Below are 21,160 nucleotides of genomic sequence, written 5' to 3'. Positions count from 1 at the left end.
CATCTTAAATCAACGATGTACTCTAGTAGAGGCTCACTAGGGACATAGTGTTTGTTGATATATCCACACATGTATTTGAGTTTCAGTTAATACAATTATAGCATGGAGAATAAACACGTATAAAGAACAAGGAAATATGATAATAACAACTTTATTATTGCCTCAAGGGCATATTACCAATGTTATCTCAGGTTATTAGCTCCATGGATATTTATTACATCGATGGTTTACCCCCCCCCCCCCAACACACACACTTCAAAAAGAACATGGTTTTCTCGCGACTCGAAGGTTTTATTTCAGTTTGATTTGTGCCATATGGAAATCGCACTATAGAGAGGTCAAGGTGGGAGAATGATGTTGTGAGAATACCCAAAACTCAAAACTAGCCTTCCTACACCTAACATCGAGAAAGTTCCTTACATCCATCCACTTTGTGTTCTCTGTGTGTGCCTAAGGGGTGTGTGTGCCGAAAATTAGTTAGTCGTCCCATGTGAATGGCCCTGGACCCCGTGCGAACGAGGCTGATGGACAACTCTCTAGACACCCTGTGGGACAAGATACTAGACCCCCGTGTGCACGGGGTAGCGGGCAACTCTCTTCACCATGTGGGCACGTGGTGGTGTTTTCACCACTAGACACCCCATGCGCATGGGGCTAACTTGTCATGTATGCATGGGGTCCAACAAGTGGAAATGGTCACCTAAGGGAGAACACTATAAAGAGGTATTCTCTACATCCAACCCTAATCATTTTGCCTTCTTGAGCAACCACCATTTTTAGCCTTTGTTTGGCTGATATTGCCCAATCCCTCCACCCAAACTTGTCGATACTTTGGTGATTGAGTGAGCAAAGCCCGATCTACACTTTACCCAAACCATTTCATGTCCCCGCAAGATTTCTTCACCAACAACTTGTTACTCCTTGATCTTGGGCACCTACGCATTTAGGGTTCCTACAAAAGCTCGCTAGTTTGTGACATGCTTCAGAAATGTATGGAAAGGCGTATTGTGGACGTCTTCAAGATCAATCCCGAATGACTCGAGGCTCATACATTGGTGATGACTCTAGGAGAACACGATGAGCTACTTGTTGGCATTCCAAAGCCTTGGCACCGGCCCTGCTCCAACGAAAATTAACACTTTCCCAAAAAAGTGTAAACTTGGGATAAAATCCGCGTCCCTGACTCACTTGTGGCTAATTATTTCCCGCACATTACTTTGCCTTGTATTCTTGTGGGCTTGTTAATTATATTGTTTCCTAGCTTACATTGTTTTGAGGTTGCTTGCCATATAGGTTGTGATCATCTAGTTGCATGTATATAGGACCTACTTTAGTTGCAAATTTCCTAAAAATGGTAATTAAGCTTAAAGTTAATAGTCTCTTATTCACCCCCTCTCGTCGACCGCATCGATCATTTCACCCATAAACAAATAAGGTCCGCCAACTACAGTCATTACCCACATGCATCCAACACGTGCACATCAATAAACCTTGCACGTCTATCAAGAACTATGACATGCTGAGATTCGTACCAAAGGAGTGCCAAGCCCCATCTCATACCATCACTGCAAACACCAAGAAATCCGTTCAAACCGACCTGCACTTCAATTTTTGCATCTTTATTAAACTTGGTCTTGTCTCGCAAAGGAAAATAAGGCTCATGATATTAGCTTTTGAGAGGGCCAAAACCTCGCAAACCGCCTCTTCCCCCGACAGTTCCAAAATATGAGACTCATTGTTCCCGGTGGTACCCTTTAAGGGAGCCCGTCGATTTAGCTTCACCATCATCACCACTATTGTTTGTCGCTTGTTGCTCGAAATATAATGAGGGGATTCATGCTTCAAAAGACCCCCCCCCCCCCCCGTCGTCGCCTTCCCATCTGTGATCGACAACACACTGGGCGAGGCTTTAGCCGGATCAAGAGCACCGACGTTTTACCCTGCCTCCATTTACATGCACTTTTGTTGCGTTCTGGTCCAAGTCCACGTTTTCTCCCAGGAGTTTCTAAGGGCTAGAGGTTGTATCAAAAATTTCCAAATCAATCTCCTCTAGCCCCTCGACCGTTACCTTTTCCTGCAGGAGCAACGCGAGCCCCATCATCTACAATTCCACGACTTTCAGAAGGGGCCTTTGTTGCCCCATGGGCTTAGTCTTCTTTCTTGTTACGGAAAAATGAAAAAAAAATACTCTTTTTCTTCTTCTTAAAAAAAAGTCTAAAGTCAGCCGTCGGATTGCTCGGTTGCTCCCGCCATCTGCTCCACTTGGCAAGTGTTTGCTAATGTGAAGTACTTTGCAACAAGTGAAGTGTTGCAATGAGGTTCTCCAATCAGACATATGTTGCAAAAAAATTGTGTAATAAGAATGTTCGATAAAAGATCTACAACAAGACTATGTTGCAAAAAAACTGCAACATGATCTTAGTTGCAGAAATTCCTGCAACAGAACTCATGTTGCGAAGTATTCTGCAAAATAGTCTTTTTTTGCGGCAACTGTAAGTATAAAGGTGGGTTTTTTTGGGCAGCAATTGTAAGGACAAGGGTGGGCTTTTGATTGACACAAGATCTAACGGTTTCCTTAAAAAATAGCTTCTCTTAAGAGACTTTCTTTGGCCCTGTTTGGAACCACCCAGATTATATAATCTGGTTATTATAATCTATTATGTTTCCAAACAGGGCAGTTTATATTATAGATTTTAAATACTAGATGACCAGATTATTAAAAACTCATAATCTACTCTAACCCAGCTAAAATCAGATTATGAAATAATAAAGACCTATTACCCTTGTATACTTTCAGCTATTTACGTGTGCTGCCACCGCCACCGTTTTTCCCATCGCGACGGTTCCTGGTTAGTGATACGTCTCAAACGTATCTATAATTTTTTATGGTTTCACCCTGTTATCTTGTCAACTTTCGATGTTTTGTTTACCTTTTATATCTTTTTTGGGACTAACTTATTAACTCAGTGCCAAGCGCCAGTTCCTGTTTTTTCTGTGTTTTTGTCTCTTTTCAGATCTGATTTTGGAACGGAGTCCAAACGGAATAATTCTTTCGCGATGATTTTTTATGGAAAATATCAAAAATACCGAAAGAAAAAGATACCGGAGGGGGGCCACGAGGGCGCCACAAGCCCTGTCGCCGCGGCCCCCCTAGGTCGCGCCAATCAAGCTTGTGGGCCCCTCGGGGGCCCACTTGATGCAACTCCACGCCATACGGTCCTATAAATTCAGAAACCTCCAGAAAGAAACCAAGATCGGGAGTTCTGCCGTCGCAAGTTCCTGTTTCCGTAAGATCTCATCTGGAGACCCTTCCCGGTGCCCTGCAGGAGGGGACTTTGGAGTTGGAGGTCCTCTTCATCAACATCATCGCCCCTCCAATGACTTGTGAGTAGTTCACTTCAGACCTACGGGTCCGTAGTTAGATGGCTTCTTCTCTCTCTTGGATCTTCAATACAAAGTTCTCCATGATCTTCATGGAGATCTATCCGATGTAATCCTCTTTGGCAGTGTGTTTGTCGAGATCCAATGAATTGTGGATTTGTGATCAGATTATCTATGATATATATTTGAGTCTTTGCTGATTTCTTATTTGCATGATTTGATATCCTTGTAAGTCTCTCTGAGTCTTGGGTTTTGTTTGGCCAACTAGATCTATGTTTCTTGCAATGGGAGAAGTGCTTGGTTTTGTGTTCTTACCGTGTGGTGACCTTTCCCAGTGACAGTAGGGGCAGCGAGGCACACATCGTGTAGTTTCCATCAAGGGAACAAGGTGGGCTCTGTCGTAGATATGAGATTGTCCATCTACATCATGTCATCTTGCTTAAGGCGTTACTCTGTTCTTTTGAACTTAATACATTAGATGCATGTTGGATAGCGGTCGACGTGTGGAGTAATAGTAGTAGATGCAGAAAGTATCGGTCTACTTGTTTTGGATGTGATGCCTATAGATATAATCATTACCATAGATATCGTCACGACTTTGCGCGGTTCTATCAGTTGCTCGACAGTAATTCGTTCACCCACCGTCTACTTGCTTTCATGAGAGAAGCCACTAGTAAACACTACGGCCCCCGGGTCTATTCATACCCATCGTCTACACCTCCGCTTTTATTTTGCTCTGTTACTTTGTTGCTTTCAGTTCTCACTTGGCAAACAATCTATAAGGGATTGACAACCACTTCATAGCGTTGGGAGCAAGCTCTTTGTGTTTGTGCAGGTATTTGTGATACTCCTTCACTAGATCGATACCTTGGTTCTCAAAACTGAGGGAAATACTTACCGCCGCTGTGCTACATCACCCTTTCCGCTTCGAGGGAACACCAACGCAAGGCTCCAAGGCCACGGGGAAATCCTTTGCATATTTGCCTAGGAAGTCCCTAAAGGCGTAGCCGCAGCAGCAGGATTCCTGGCACCGTACCACGGAAGGTCAGTTGTCGCAGTAGCAGTCAGCGCGCCCGACTGGGACCTTATTCCCCATCGCGCACGACCCAACCCCCATCGCACGACCCAACCCCGTCGCACGACCCGACCATCCAAGGCGTCTTCCCATCGCTCCAACCCTAGGACGCCGCCACCGCCGCCACTACCCCTGAGACCTGCGGCCGGCAGCGCAGCCTCTACCGGAGATGGCGTCGCAGCGAGAGGAGGAGGCGGACTGACAGTACCAGCGGGATTCAATCCCAGCGAGGAGGAGTGAGCAGGTCTGTGTCCATGGCCGTCCCGTAGATTCGAGCTTCGCCGGCGAATGCCGTTGTCTCCCTGCCCATGGATCAAGCGTATTTGGAGGATTGAACCTGAATTTGCAGGCCTCTTTCATGGACCTCCTACATTCAACTCCAGCTAATGTGTACGGAGAAGAGCTGCCGGAGTTCGTGGCTGGAGGTGCCGGAGGCAGTGGCCGTGGTGTAGGGGCGGGGCAGAGGACTGGCCGTGGTGGGCGCGCCGGAGTTGACCGTGCTGGACGCTCGGGTGGTGGCCACGGGGGGCGCAGCAGTGGTAGTGGTGCTGGTCGTGGTGGCCACCGTGGACGCGTCCCTGTACTGGGATCAGAAGAGGCAGCTGGTGGTCGGGGTGGTGGACGTGGGCGTGGCGTAGGCCGCAGTGGGCAGACCGTTCGACCATCCTCTCTGCCGTATCGAGCGCCCCGTGCTAGCAGCGGTTCAATTGAGATTGAAGGTGTTACTACTGCAGAGCATGAGCCAGAGGACTCCAACTTCAGTGATCAGTATTATGATGGCATTGGAGATGATGAATCGGTAATATTTCGTCAACGTTTAATTAATTTATGCCATTTTTTCAATGTCAAATATGTGCTTAGCTCTTTATCATGTTGCAAGGAGTGAATACTTTGTCATGTGAGCATCATAGAACCTTAATTTAAAAAGTACAATTGTTCTTAGTTTTTATATTGCAGCAGTTCCTGCTATGTATGACATTAACATGCTTGTGTACTAGAACGATGATATTGATAAGGCTGAATGGACCAATAGCGAAAACACTGCTGCATTTTGTTCACTCTGTGTTGAGGAGATCATAGCTGGCAACAGGAGCAATGGATTCATGACAGCCAGAGGTTATAAAAATATTGCTATCAAGTTTGAACAGAACAAAGGGATACGATGCTCTAGGATGCAGTTTAAGAACAGATGGGAAGAACTAAAACGCTTCTACTCATTTTGGTTGTGCCTTAACAAACAAACTGGACTAGGTCGATCCCCTAGTGGGGGAATTGTGGCAAGTGATGAATTTTGGAAGAAACATACTAAGGTACATTTCTTGCAAATTTTTATTTTCATGGTTCATATTGGTGTATCATACACATAATAATAATCCTTCTCCTTTACTTTGGGCAGGGACATGCTGCATGGAGGAAGCTTAAATATTGACCACCAGAGAACCTTTCTGAGCTTGAGATAATGTTCGAACATACCGCTGTAGATGGATCAACATCTATTGTGCCAGGAGAACACATGGATGATGAAGGTGATATTGGAGAGGAGGGAGGAGATGAAGCCGATGTGAGTCCCTTGAGTGTTAGCAACAACAAAAGAAGCTCCAACAGCACTGCAACAGTCAATAGTCCAAAAAAGAAAATCAAAAGTCCTATGGTGAGAATAATGAAGGGAATGTATGAAGAGATGAAAGAAACCAATGCAGTAGCACAAAAGGCAATGCAGGAGAAGGTTGTGCAAGAGGAGAAGGTATTGCAGGAGAAGAAGGATTCCATTACCAAATGCATGTCCTTGGCTGTTGAGAGTGGGGCATTTGAGGGAAGTGTTGAGCATTCCATGGCTGGTACATTGTTCGTAAAGGAAGAACACCGGCAAGTGTTCCTCACTATAACTACTAGTCCTCAGAGGCTAGCCTTTTTGAAGAGGTGGTGTCGGGCAAAGAATGTCAAATAGCTACATGTGTTGTTTGTTAGTGGATTGTTCCTATCCTTTACTTATTGTCATAGGCCTTCATGTAATGATGTCATATTTCTCTACATGGATTGTTCGTACCTTTTATATAAATGCACAACATTGATGACTCTATTTTATTTACTGGATTGTTCCTACCTTTAATATAAATGCACAACATTGATGACTCTATTTTGTTTGAATTTAATGTAGATGAATTGGTCAAGTGATGATTTACTTGAATATTCTTCAAGTGATGATGGAGTGGTTAGCTTGTATGGGAGTGATGTGGAGGATGACACAGTTAACTTTGCAAGACAAACTTTGAAGCGGCATGCAGCTGTAGCCTATATGATTGGTATGTACTATGAAGTGACTTTCTTGCAAGATAAAAAGATGTCAGTACATGCAGAAGAAGGTGGGTCTGGTTATGATTGGACTATTCGAACATGTTTAGAATGAGTAGAGAACTGTTTTACGAGCTCCATGATTTGTTGAGGTCAAAATATGGACTGACGTCATCAGAAAAGATGCGCACTCTAGAATCTTTGGCAATGTTCTTATGGATGGTTGGTGCCCCACAATCTTTTCGACAAGCTAAAAATAGATTCAGAAGGTCACTTGAGACAATTAGTAGGAGGTTTGATCATGTTTTGTAAAGTGTCTACAGGCTATCTGTTGATATTATTAAAGTAAAAGATCCAACATATAGAACAATTCATTCGAAACTGCAAGAAGCACGCTTCTCACCACACTTTGACAATTGAATTGGAGCAATAGATGGGACACATATACCTGTCCAAGTGCCAGCTGCGAAAGTGCTTCAATATGTCGGGCGTCATGGTTATTCTAGTCAGAATGTGTTGGCAATATGTGACTTCGATATGAGGTTTACATTTGTTGTTGCTGGTTGGTCGGGTTCCGTACATGACATGAGAGTATTCAATGATGCTTTAAACAAATATGGTAAGAAGTTTCCTCATCCTCCACTAGGTAACTAGAGAAATTTCAATCATGTTGATATTATTTTTTACTTATCTTTGATACATGCTCATATCAGCTCATAACATTGTAGGTAAATTTTATCTTGTCGACTCGGGGTATCCGAACAGAAAAGGCTACCTTGCACCTTACAAGGGGACGAAGTACCATTTGCCAGAATTTCGTCAAGGTCCAAGACCACAAGGTAGCAAATAGAGATGAAAATGGAGTGGAAACTTTCCACTTTTCCGGAGGAAAAATGAAAACGGAGAGGAAATCTGAAAGCGGAAATGGAAATTTGAAAAACGGAAATGGAAATGGAATTTTTAATGCAAAAACGGAAGAGTGTTTTTCGGTGGAACATATGTGGAAATGGAACTTTCTGTTTCCGTGAATATGGAATTTCCCATTTTTACTATAGGCCTACGACTGCTTTGTAGCCCAACCATCAAATAATACCCAATGACACAATGAACATAATGGATCATTTAAGACCCAACTTATACTATCATATATATACTCAGCTAGACCCTATACACAATTGTCATGTACTAATACAATACTAGGATATATTGCTAACATAATCAAATTATTTTGTAGACATGTTAGCAATTCATTAATTTTTGTTGTTTTCTGTATTACTCTATGATTTAAGGGTTTTTAAAGTTCTGGTCAACGCACACTTCTATTTCTGTATTCGTTCCGTGTCTGTTTCCGGTAGTATCTGTTTTCGTATTCATTGCCGGGGTTTCTGTATTCGTTTCCACTTCTGCGAAACAATATGAAAACAAATGTGATAGCACTCAGTTCTGTCCGTTTCCGCTCCGTTTTCATCCCTAGTAGCAAAGAACTATTCAATTACTACCATTCGTCTCTTCACAATGTCATTGAGAGGTCTTTTGGAGTTTTGAAGATGAAATGGAGGATTTTATTAGCCATACCGACGTACCCATTAGAGAAGCAAAGTAAAATCATTCTGGCATGTATGGCTCTACATAATTTCATCTGAGAGAGTGCGTTGAGTGACCAAGAGTTTGATAAGTGTGATGAAGATGAGAACTATATGTCCATGCCGCCACAAAATCATCCTCGACAAAGCTATGATAGCACTCAAGATACCGACATGAATGCCTTCCGTGAGACTATATGTAATGCTTTGATCGGCGAAGTAGAGTAGATTTGATATTATATGATAGTTTAATAATGTAGTTTTTAATTTCTCATGGACCATGAACTATTTTCTTCGTTCGGATGAGATTTTCCTTCAAAGTTAATGATGTGTGTCCATAGTATTTTTTTTGTTCAATGATTAGTCTACAATTCAAATTTGCCGGGAAATAACACGTTTGTACATGACTAGTATAAATGTGTACCGATTCAAACTTGGCGCCAAGCAAACTAGATGACGAGAATTATAAAAAAATGACCGTTTAAAAAAACAAAGGGCAAACATGTCATTGTACAATTTAAAACCTGGATTACAGTTTATATAATCTGGCTTCCAAACATGCCCACCTAGATTATTTTTATAAACCAAATTATATAATCTATGTTCATAATTTAAATTATTATAATCTATTATGGTTCCAAAATCCCTTGCGCATACGGTAACAATTGTTGGATATATTTTTCCGGACAATTGTTAGAATATTGTGCTGCTTAGGCACGAACGGTAGTCGAGCAAGGCACATCCATTTTTTTTGTTACTTCTTCCGTGTTTCCTCTCAATCCAAGTTTCTCTGACAGCAAAAATATATTTAAAAAAAATCCAAGTTTCTCTGACCGCCTGATGCCGCAGCTACGAAGCACATATTTTCTTCTCCGGTCGACGACGTTGACATCACACGAGTAGGAGTAAGGTTTCTTCGCTGCTGTAATACTTGGTGTCATCTCTGTCCGCAAGTCGTTTGCCCAGCAAAAAAAAAAAAAAAAAAGGTCGTCTGCCCAGCAGAAACCAAGCCGACTCCCCCGGTTCCCAGCACGTAAACCCATCGCGTACGCGGCGGGCAAGGCAGCGTTTTCGGCGTGACCCGAACAAACCTTTCTCGTTGCAACGGCCTGTGCCGCCATACGTCCGTCCACTCGTCTACTACCCCCCGTCCCTCCTCCGCATCGGTACTTGCCCAACCGTATCAATTTGGCGCGTGAGACGCCGTGATTTGCGTTTTGGCGCATCAATTGAATTGAAAGCTTTTACGGGTTACGGCTCGGGGGTTCGTTGGGGCCGCGACGGGGGATAGGGTGGGGTGGTCGGCCCGTTGCCAGGCACACATGGTGCGTGAAGCCAAACGGACCGCCGAGCCGTGCAGAGTCTGTGCATCCTCTGACCCGTTGCACTCCCTCCCTTGTGAGCAAGTCACAGAGAGTTTTTTTCTTTTCTTTTCTTTTCTTTTGAGGGGATACAGTGAGTGAGGTGTGTCACTGGGTGATGGGGTAGAAACCTGAAAGGGTGCCGTGTGAATCCCACACTGTGACGCTTATAAAAAGCCAAGGAGAGGCGCAGTAGCTGGAGAGAGCCGAGACTCGGTATCCTATTCGTTCTGATTGGCCATTGGGGTGGGTAGGAAGGACGGAAGGAAGGAGACGACCGCAGCCATGGCGACCAGGCCGGGGCCTTTGACTGAATGGCCATGGCAGAGGATGGGCAACTTCAAGGTACGCACTAGGCAGGCGATAGCAATGCTAGTAGCTCTTCCCCCTTCCATCTTTCCCCTGCTCCTTGCTCTGTTTCTTGCTCGAGTCGACATGCGTAGGAAGAGGCCTGTCCAAAGAAAAGAAAAAAACAGGTTGCTTGAACTGATGCATCAACCGAGTAAACCAGTACGTATTTCCAAAGCAAATGTTTTCTGTTGCCCCTCCTGGCTGCCAGACTTGCTTGGATGTTCTTGTGTGGCACCCGCAATTAATAACTATTGATGCTTTGCATGGCTTTGCCCTTGCGAGACTTGGCAGCATGAGCAAATGCGCGAATAGAAAATTTATTGTCCTTTCATCCTTTACCCATCCCGCCCTCAGTCTTGCAGTTACAAGGGGATCAGTTCTTTCAGCGCAAGGAGAAATATATACTAGTACTAGTTCGATTCCCTGCTTATTAATCCATCTCAGATTTGAGAACACCAGACGGACATTTTTGTTCTTGTCCTGCTGCCAAACTTAGGGGGCATGGCAAAGAGTCTGGTGAAGAATGAAAACGAAACAGTCCCAGATTGGAATTCTGATAACGACCAAACCTGCAAACACGAAATGATTGCAAGCTGTACTAAAAATAATTACCGGGAGAAGAAAAGAAAAACAGCACCCACGGTCAGTCAGTCCTAACTCCTGAGCATGAGACAGTGCATTCATTTTCCTGGAAGAATGACGAGGTTCTCGACATGGGACCCGTTGCTGTTGTTCGTTGTCTCGTGGAATTCATTACTACTCCTCCATACTACAGTAAGTAATTAACGTGGCGAAATGTTGTTGTGTGGTGGCGAAATGCAGTACCTGGTGATGGCGCCGGTGGTGGTGCACGGCGCGTACCGGGTGATGAACAAGGGGTGGGGCGACATCGACCTTGCCTACGCGCTCATCCTGCCGTCGCTGGCGCTGCGGATGATCCACAACCAGATCTGGATCAGCCTGTCCCGCTACCAGACCGCGCGCAGCAAGCACCGCATCGTCGACCGCGGCATCGAGTTCGACCAGGTCGACCGGGAGCGCGGATGGGACGACCAGATCGTCTTCAACGGCCTGCTCTTCTACGTGGGGTACCTGGCCATCCCCAACGTTCGGGGGCTCCCGCTGTGGCGGACGGACGGCGCGGTGGCGACGGCGCTGCTGCACGCCGGGCCAGTGGAGTTCCTCTATTACTGGTTCCACCGCGCGCTGCACCACCATTTCCTATACTCGCGATACCACTCCCACCACCACGCCTCCATCGTCACCGAGCCCATCACCTGTAAGCCTCCCTCTCTCTCTCTATATATATATATCTTTTTTTTCCGGGTTCTCTGCATGAGTTCGGTAATTACTCACTCGTACTCCCTTCCTAAATATATATATATTTTTTAAAATCATTATAAATTACATACGAATGTATATAAACATATTAAAAAATATAAATTCATTCATTTTGTTTCATATGTAGTTCATAATGAAATCGGAACTGAGGAAATAGTCGATATCAGTTTTTATATACTCCCTCAATTCCATAATGATAATGTAGTGTGTTCGGACTTTTTCAGATTCAAGTTGATCATATATTTAATCAGCGAGATCGATTACGACAAAAGCAAAAATTATATCATCGAATTCGTATTGGTATTCTTGATACAGATTCAATGATATATTTTTTGCTTCCGCCGCAGACGAAATTTATGGTCAATGTTAAATCACAAAAAACGAAGACCATTATATCGTGCAACTATATATTATGGAATGGGAGAGTATATTACTCCTCAGGTTAGTTATAGTGCTAGTACTGCCCTTGCTACGTTCATCGTGTCGCGTTTCTTGGACCAATAATTTAACCAACCCGTGGAGTAGCAGAGATCCAAGAACTTACTACTGTAGGATCCAAGAACAGTACACATGTGACCATGGTAAACGACCACTCATTATCAATTCCGGACAAGCAAATTTTCCTACTCACTACCAGAAGTGTCCAGCCCAGTTCCAGCTAAAAAAACAATAATGTCCTGCCGCGCGCCATTCATTTATCTTCTCTCATTCTCGGCCCATGCTTTGCTCGCCATCTCTCTTTCAACCAAAGGGAGGGGTGGGACCAGTGGGTACGTGTACTGGGGCGCCTGACCGCATACAGTAGCGCAGTACACTGTACGAGCAGCTTTAAACCACGGCTCGCCCCCACACCTGCTGCCACTGCCAGGAAACGAACATGGCATGTGACTGCCTGAAATGCGGCGGCAGAGGCCACGCCCAACCAAACGAGATAATTGATTTTGGCCCAAACTTTTCTCAACCGGACGATATGAAGAGGCGGACCGAAACGTCCTGCAGAGAAACTTGGCAATGTGAATGGCCAATGATCAATGAGGCGTTTTTGTACAAGTGGCTGCATAGTTAAAGTAGACATAGCACTAAATTTAAAAAAAAAAGATAAAAGAAATAACGGAAACATCTTTCTTGGTAGGGAGCCCCCATTCCTCAAAGAGAAACATTTTTCTTAGAAAAAATGAAACTATATTGAATACATTCTGGAAAAAAACCTTTTAAACAGAAATATTGAACATAATGTAATTTAAAAACATTAATTCAGAAACTTGGAGATTTTTTTAAACAATAGGTATCCCTAGAATTTTGAAATTTGAGTAGACATACTAATAGCCAAGAACAATAGTGAAAAGCGAAACATATGGTCGTATTTGACAAACTATTTGTGAATTTTCTTAAATATCTTGTTTTGCTAGGAAGTTTTATATTTTAATAGTTTTCACATTATAAGTAACTTGTACAGAAAGAAATTTCTTTTATTTTTTTTATTTCTCACAAGTTTCTGATTTCCCTTTATTTATTTATTTATTTAAATCCCTGAGTTGTTTTCTATGTTCTTCCTTTTTTGTGTGTGCTTATGGTGCTTCTCACTTGGAAATCAGTCCAAATGTCTTTGCTTTTGACAATTAGGGTAAGAACTGTCTATTATTAAAGTCCATAGACCAAATCTGAAATGCACAAATAGTTGAAGGGACAAAAAAAAAGATTATTTGTTCCCTGTTTCGTTAGGATCGTCAGATGGTGTTAAACATGTTCTCCCCATAGGTCATAAATCATAACTTGGTCCTAAGTGCAGGGAGAGACTTGGTTATTTTGAACATAATGCAAAATGTTGTAATCCTGGTTCATGAAAAAAAGTTGGGCGTAGAAATGTCTTTGAACGAGAACTAGGTTGTAGCCTAGTGGCAAGGGAGCGCAGTGGCGTCTTCAGCAACCAGGGTTCGATCCACGTCAGGGACGAATTTCTGGCTTCTCATTAGGGATGCTTCTTCTATATCAATAAACCATGGGTGCTAGTGCCCATGGAGTTTCATTTTTTTTTAGAAATGTCTTTGAACTGACCACTTTTAGATTGAACACTGTTACTGTAGAAAGGTTGTGTGCTTTCTAACCAGTAATGTAAAAGCTGAGAGGTGTGTTTGCATAATTCCTTCTGTTTGACCAAGCATGTAAGGAATGTGTCATGTTAAATGGATTTTTTTCTCTTGGTTTCTAATGTTTCTCTGTATTGCAGCGGTTATCCATCCTTTTGGCGAACACATCGTCTATTTCACGCTCTTTGCAATCCCGATGTTGTCCACACTTTATATGGGAAATGGCTCCGCCCTCGTATTTGTGATGTATATCGTTTACATTGACTTCATGAACAACATGGGGCACTGCAATTTTGAGTTGGTGCCAAAGTGGATGTTCCAAGTCTTTCCTCCTCTCAAGTACCTCATGTACACCCCATCGTAAGTGCAGATCTTTAACATAAATCCCACAGCCTAGGCTAGGCATTACCCCAAAAAATGATGAGACTTTGGGAGTTCAGAGAATTTCTAGACTAAACTGAAATCAACATAACAATGTTTTGCTGGTTTCTTATGCAGGTTTCATTCTCTTCACCACACGCAGTTCCGCACAAACTATTCACTCTTCATGCCATTTTATGACTACATATACAGCACTATGGACAAGGCATCTGACGAGCTGTATGAGAACTCACTGAAAGGAACAGAGGAGACACCTGACCTTGTTCATCTCACACATATGACCAACTTGCAATCGGCTTATCATCTAAGGGTTGGATTCGCCTCCATAGCATCCAAACCATCTGATAACTCCGAGTGGTATATGTGGACTCTGTGGCCCTTGGCATGGCTGTCAATGGTAGTAGCATGGATTTATGGGTCATCTGCATTCGTGGTCGAGAGAATCAAGCTAAAGAAGCTGAAGATGCAAACATGGGTCGTACCAAGATACAACTTCCAAGTAACCAAATCCCCTTGTCATTTATGTGTTTATCTAATGGTTGCAACTTGTTTAACTATTTTCTTTCTTTCTGCAGTATGGTCTGACATGGGATAGAGAATCGATCAACGACTTAATTGAAAAGGCGATATTGGATGCTGATGTAAGAGGGGTTAAAGTGCTCAGTCTAGGGCTACTAAATCAGGTAACTAATCCTTACTTCAAAAACTAATATTGCAGATGTGCACAGTGATATGTCAGCATAGTCAGGACAGAAAAATTCATAAAAGAACATAACAAAATTAAATAGTACGGAGAAATGCACAGTGACTCAGTGATATGTGCTCTAATCCCTTAGTACTTTCTCTTCATTCATCTAAAAAGGGATTAATACTTTGTACTGTAATCCCAGGTGCAGTGATCAATTGAGAATGAAAATTGACTTGATTTTTTTTTTCCTTTAGGAAAAACAGCTCAATGGGAATGGTGAACTATTTAGACAGAAATACCCAAAATTAGGACTTCGAATTGTTGATGGAAGTGGCTTAGCAACTGGTGTTGTCCTAAAAAGCATCCCTTCAGATGCAAAGCAAGTTTTCCTTCATACAGGGACTTCTAAGGTAGCCCGTGCCGTTGCTATGGCATTATGTGGCAAGGGCATCCAGGTATATATATATCTTCCTGCAGCCATGTCTCTACTTTTATGGGTAATAGTTTTGTAGAATATTTTCATGAAATCGTTTTTGACCCAGGTGATCATGAATCGTAAGAAAGAGTATGACATGCTCAAGTCACAGATGCCAGAGAACAGAGCAAGCTACTTGAAGTGCTCCAGCAATGACATAACCAAGGTAAAAGTTATGTTGATCAATGAAAAGTACTGTATTGTATTGTCATGTGTAGAACAAAATGGTTTGTTCATATATGTGTATGCTTGAGAAGATTATCAAGCATTTCCCTGTACCATCATAAGACTAACTCCCAAACATTTTCTCAATAACCATTTAGTTATGAAAACTTTAGCCCTGAATAAGTGCTATGTGATATAGTATTTTTCTGCAAAGAAGGGGTATGGTGACGAATAAAACATTCACATTAGTCTTGTTATCAACTCAATATGATTATCCAGACTTGAACCATGGTGGAAATGGGTACGAGAACATGCAAAGCAGGGGCCTGACGCTCCGGTAGATTCTTGTACTAACAGTCTTGGAAGTGGCTCGTATTGATGTTTCAGTTTGTTGCAGATTTGGTTAGTAGAGAGGATGGAGGACAAAGAACAGAGGATGGCACCAAAAGGAACAGTGTTCATTCCAATATCGCAGTTCCCCCTGAAGAAAGTCCGCAAAGACTGCACTTACTTGAGCACTCCGGCGATGAAGATCCCGGACACTATGCAGAACATCCACTCCTGCGAGGTAACAGAAATATAAAACCACCGCGATCTCCTTCGCCGAGCCAATCTCATGGCAACGCGTCGGCAATCATTTTGGACTCAATATATATTTTTGGTTCCTCGACAGAACTGGTTGCCGAGAAGGGTGATGAGCGCGTGGCATATCGCCGGAATACTTCATGTCCTGGAAGGGTGGAGCGTGCACGAGTGCGGGGACGACATGATGGACTCTGAGAAAGCATGGTCGGCCGCTATCAGGCACGGCTTTGTCCCTCTCACGAAAGCTTGACTGAGAAATGTTGCCTCCGTCCGATGCTAAGATGGTACTACCGAGAATTGATGCTAAAACTGCAGTTTTTTTTTTCATTTCGGGAACACGCAGGAGATATATGTTTGGCAGGGCAGCTAAGTCCTTAAGATTTATCAGTGTGAACATCGACATCAATTCCATTAACCTATTGCTTATGGAGTATTGTACTTTTGTTTGTATAACGTCTGTAAGATCATGGAAGATGATGTTTGGCGTTTGAGTTCAGTAGGAGATAATCGGAACGCCTGATTTGACTGATGGACCGCAGGGTTCGGGACCGGAAATGAGGTGAAGGAAAGAAGGTAAGTAAGCTGAGGACCACCTGGGCTCACTTCTCCCCTGAGTTTGAATCTGTACAAAGTGTAACAAAAGAGTTTGAATTGGCAATGTCCTTCATTTCGCCTACGGGTTTGGGTCTCCCAAGTGATCCTGGTGCCAAACCTAGTGCAATGTTCCACTTCGTGCAGAGTGATCCTGAGTGTCAAGCGAAACTGCAAACATGCCACTGCTCTCCGTCCAAAATTCGGTATTAAAAAGCCGTTATGATGGATCTTGGGGAGAAAAATTCGTTTACAGAAGCAGCCAATTTTGTGCCTGCAGCGTAACCATTCAGGAATCTGGGTCTCATCCTAGTGGTACGTTTGTGAAGACCAGATTATGAATTGTTAGGATTATATAGGGAAAAATGACAGCAAGCACCAGTGGTCTAGTGGTAGAATAGTACCCTGCCACGGTACAGACCCGGGTTCGATTCCCGGCTGGTGCATCCGTTTTTGTTTACGGAAAAATCCCAAGCCCTTTATACCTTAGGGCTTTTTTAGGAAACACCAACATGGAACGCTTTAATCATTTGCAAGAACATCAATAAGGAAGCTGGGAGGTTCATCGACTCAATTACATGAAACACTATTATCATAAGTAAACTTTGCTTCATTTATACTGTAAATATGGGGTGTTTAAGAAAACCTTTGCTAATCTATGGCCCACCTCATTTGAGCATTTCTAAACTGATCCCTGATAAACAGAGAAGGATTCAGCCGAGTAAAATCTTAATGAAGTATATTTACTTCATTAAGTTTTTGGTGGACCTAGTCGATCCCCTATATATAACAGAGTAAATTTTGTTTCTCTAAACTTTGCAATTCTAGTATATATTGCAACTATATATTAGCACACATATAGAAACTAAATATAAATATGAATATGCAAGCAAATCACGGATAAACTTTACAAACCGAATGCAAAGTTTGCAAACCAAAATATTCAAATTTAAACACATCGAATGGTTTAAATGTAGCAAATAACATGTGATAGAAAATTAGAACTCGCAAGATCGAGAACCGACAAATTCATGCTCAGCTCCAACAAGATTTTATTGAGCATCACTGCAACGTCTTAGCGAGTCCTAGTTTTCTATCACATGTTATTTACTACATTTGAACCATTCGGCGTGTTTAAATTTGAATAATTCGGTTCATAAACTTTGCATTCGGTTTGTAAACTCTATCCGTGATTTATTTGCATATTCATATTTATATTTAGTTTCTATATGTGTGCTAATATATAATTGCAATATACACTAGAATTGCAAAGTTTAGAGAAACAAAAATTTACTCCGTTATATATAGGGGATAGGGATCAGCTAGGTCCAACAAAACTTAATGGAGCACTTGCGATGCTCCTCAAGGAATGCCAGGATCATGTTCGTATCACTCTAGTTCAACCAGAGTCCCGTTGGTGATGTACCGAAAATTCTCAGGCATATCTCTATCGTCTTCAATGATCATGTTATGCAATATGATACAAGAAGTCATGATCCGCCATAGAACCTTGGAGTTCTAGTACTCGGCAGGGCCACATCTTTCCTAGCAACTTCTTGACATTCGGAAAAGTGAATATTTTTTTACCTTTTGGACAAGAAATTGTTTTGACCAAGGTGGACCATTATGGATAGATGCCATCCGCAAGATAGTAACTCATCGATTAGTTGTGCCCATTGACCGAGTAGTTGCAATCACGAGCCTCTCCTGTAATAAGCCTAGGGAATAGTGGTGATCTCGACAACACATTCAAGTCATTGTGAGAGCCGGGTAAATCAAAGAATGAATGTCATATCCAAAGATCCTTCATTGCAACTGCCACAAGAATAATCGTTGGATTGTTAGTATGGCCTTTGTACTGGCCCTTCCACCTTGTAGGACAATTCTTCCATGTCTAGTGCATACAGTCAAGTGATCCAAGTATCCCTGGCCGTCATATTGCTTCACTCTCTGTTAATAGGCTCTAGGGTGCTCTCTAGTGCTTTGGGCGAAAGGCAGCGATCACTGCTTTAGTGAACCTTTGAACGGTCTCTAAGATTGTGTCTTCACCAATGAGTACATAGTCATAAATTGCATGGATCGGACACCCAGATGCCAATACTCGAACAACCGCAATGCACTTCATTGGTGGGCTTGCACTTATCTCTCCACTTGCATTTCTCCGGAGCTTGAACCAGTCATTATACTTCTCAACGGCTTTTGCAATGGTTAGGAAAAGACGTGTGCATCTGAAAGCGCCGACGAAAGTACTTCTACGGATAGGTTAGATTTGGATCAAAGTAGCCTCTCATGATCTTAGCATGACCCTTCGCTCTATCACGGTTGATGTGTATGCGGCCAAATTGTGATCCCATCCTAGGACACAAACATCATCATTGAAAATCATGCCTAAAATGGTGTCAAAGTCATCATCGTCTTCTTCATCTTCAAATGATGATGAGTTCTCGAAGACCATCCCCCACAACCTCTTCATCTACAATTCAAACAGTTACGTTTTCGAATGGCTCGGTTCAAAAACAAACTAACAGAAAAACTTACCTAGGAAATTTATCGAACACTTGCGATGCGGTGCTGGAGCACCAGCTGGCCTATGTTTTTTAGTCCAAACCAGCGGGTGGCGACGCGTGCGAATGACCCACAACGGTGTGCAAGCAAGGTGAGATGCGGCGACCGTAAGAATATGAAGAAGCTTTGAAGGAATTTGACATATTGACTATGGCTATGGCGGCGGTGTTTCAGCTTGACTCGAACTACGACGACGGGGCCCGAACGAGCTCGAAGTTAGGCAGAAGGGCGGTGGAGGCCAAGGAAGGCGACGAGATAGCGACGAGTCCGGCAAGCGGTCGTTGGGAGGCGCGCCAACAAAGATGAAGTGAAGGGGGTGGGGGCGAGGGAGAGGCGTAGCTTTTACTCGGGGGTGGAGTTGTCGAGTAATTTAGGTAGATGAGACGCATGAGAGGATAATCTTTACTCCCTAACGAACGAATGGTCATCGGTTAGGTATGCGTCAGAGGAGTAAACCGACTTTTTACTCCTCTAACGTTGGATAGGGGATCAATTAGAAATATTCTTAGCTTCTGAGACACAATGCATACCTTAGGATAGGAAACCACTACAACAATTTTTTTATGAAACACCATCATGGCATGCTTTATTGATTTGCCAATATAATTACATCATTTGCAAGAGCATCAATGAGGAGGTTCAAAGGTTCATCTACTTGATCACACGAAACATTATTATTATTATAAGCAAACTTTCCTTATATTTTATATGGGGTGTTTAAAAAACCTTTGCTAATATATGGCATACCTCATTAGCTTCCATGACACAATGCAGAGGCCCAGGTGCGTCCGCCATGTCGGACCCGACAGCCCGAACCCATCACAAATTGCATCAAATCCACCAAACCCGCCGCCCTCCTCCTACGCCCTCCACCAATTCTCGCGTTCGAGCACTTTTTGTCGGCCAACTCCCCCCCCCATCCTCGTCGTCGATCCCCATCCTCCGCCCTAGATATCGTGACAAAGACTTTGTTGGGATCGTCTGACCTGTGCCCTATCCTTGGCTATGTCATGGAAGCTGAAGAACATCGACCACATGGACATGTGATGGAGGTGGCAGGTGTCACGCCCAAGATGCGACCCTATCCTCAATTTGGCACGAGGGCCTCGTCAGGGATAGAAGCGCATCTCGTTGTGTCGCAAGAATGGATATCGTTACAAGTACATGTACTGAAAAGAAGAGATATATAGAATTGGCTTACACTTGCCACAAGCTACATCAGAGTCACATCAGTACATTACATAATCATCAAGAGTAAGAGCAGGGTCCGACTACGGACGAAAACAAACGAGAAAATAAGAACGACGTCCATCCTTGCTATCCCAGGCTGCCGGCCTGGAACCCATCCTAGATCGATGAAGAAGAAGAAGAAGAAGCAACTCCAAATGAACAATCAACACGCTCGCGTCAAGTAACCTTTACATGTACCTGCAACTGGTGTTGTAGTAATCTGTGAGCCACAGGGGACTCAGCAATCTCATTTCCAAAGGTATCAAGACTAGCAAAGCTTAATGGGTGAGGCATGGTTAAGTGGTGAGGTTGCAGCAGCGGCTAAGCATATATTTAGTGGCTAACTTACGAGTACAAGAAATAAGAGGGGGAAGATCTGCGCGAACTACTGATGATCAAATGAATGATCCTGAACACCTACCTACGTCAGACATAACCCCACCGTGTCCTCGATCGGAGGAAGAACTCACGAAAGAGACAGTCACGGTTACGCACACAGTTGGCATATTTTAATTAAGTTAACTTCAAGTTATCTAGAACCAGTGTTAAACAAAGTTTCCACGTTGCCACATAACCGCGGGCATGGCTTTCCGAAAGATTTAACCCTGCAGGGGTGCTCCAACTAGTCCATCACAAATTACCACAAGCCGCATAGAAATCCTCGATCATGAAGCTCGCGATCTCGTCGGATTCCCTAGTGGAAAACCTCAACTCTGAGATTACCCAAAGCATCACCGGAATCCCGATGCAAAAGATATCTCGTCAAAGGTAAAACTAATCCAGCAAGGCCGCCCGACGTGTCGACGAACCCGTTAGGAGCCGCATATCTCCTTCTCAGGACACGACGGATGGAACTAGCTACGAGTGCCAAACCTCGAGTTTCCTCGCGGTGGCCCCGCAGGTAGACCGTTTGGGACCAACACCATCAGCACTGCCCCCCTGTTTATGTAAAATTACTCCTCGGGTAGTGCTAACTCCCTATGCATTTCAGTATTATCAAATTATTATG

At 43.3% G+C, this 21,160-nt stretch overlaps 1 protein-coding gene and 1 non-coding gene across 2 annotated transcripts; both read left to right on the top strand.

Moving 5' to 3' along the window:
- The first annotated feature begins 9,798 nt into the window (after positions 1-9,798).
- Positions 9,799-16,191, top strand: LOC123402034 (very-long-chain aldehyde decarbonylase GL1-4). The gene is made up of 9 exons (XM_045095892.1): positions 9,799-10,037; positions 10,866-11,322; positions 13,612-13,831; positions 13,970-14,351; positions 14,428-14,535; positions 14,795-14,995; positions 15,083-15,181; positions 15,578-15,748; positions 15,854-16,191. The coding sequence occupies exons 1-9, from the start codon at positions 9,978-9,980 to the stop codon at positions 16,013-16,015; spliced, it is 1,860 nt and encodes a 619-aa protein (XP_044951827.1). The 5' UTR covers positions 9,799-9,977; the 3' UTR covers positions 16,016-16,191.
- A 540-nt stretch (positions 16,192-16,731) lies between these two features.
- On the top strand, positions 16,732-16,802 carry TRNAG-GCC. The gene has a single exon. It is a non-coding gene; the product is annotated as a tRNA-Gly (tRNA).
- The last annotated feature ends 4,358 nt before the right edge of the window (positions 16,803-21,160 follow it).

Source organism: Hordeum vulgare, chromosome 6H (assembly GCF_904849725.1).
Source record: "Hordeum vulgare subsp. vulgare chromosome 6H, MorexV3_pseudomolecules_assembly, whole genome shotgun sequence".
Lineage (NCBI taxonomy): Eukaryota > Viridiplantae > Streptophyta > Magnoliopsida > Poales > Poaceae > Hordeum > Hordeum vulgare.
The sequence above is the reverse complement of the archived record's forward strand: the minus strand, read 5'-3'. Positions and strand labels throughout refer to the sequence as shown.

Coding starts and splice junctions, on each gene's coding strand:
- LOC123402034 (XM_045095892.1), top strand. CDS start 9,978: ATGGCGACCAGGCCGGGGCCTTTGACTGAATGGCCATGGCAGAGGATG. Junction 14,996..15,082: donor TATGTGGCAAGGGCATCCAG/GTATATATATAT, acceptor TTTTTGACCCAG/GTGATCATGAATCGTAAGAA. Junction 15,182..15,577: donor CCAGCAATGACATAACCAAG/GTAAAAGTTATG, acceptor AGTTTGTTGCAG/ATTTGGTTAGTAGAGAGGAT.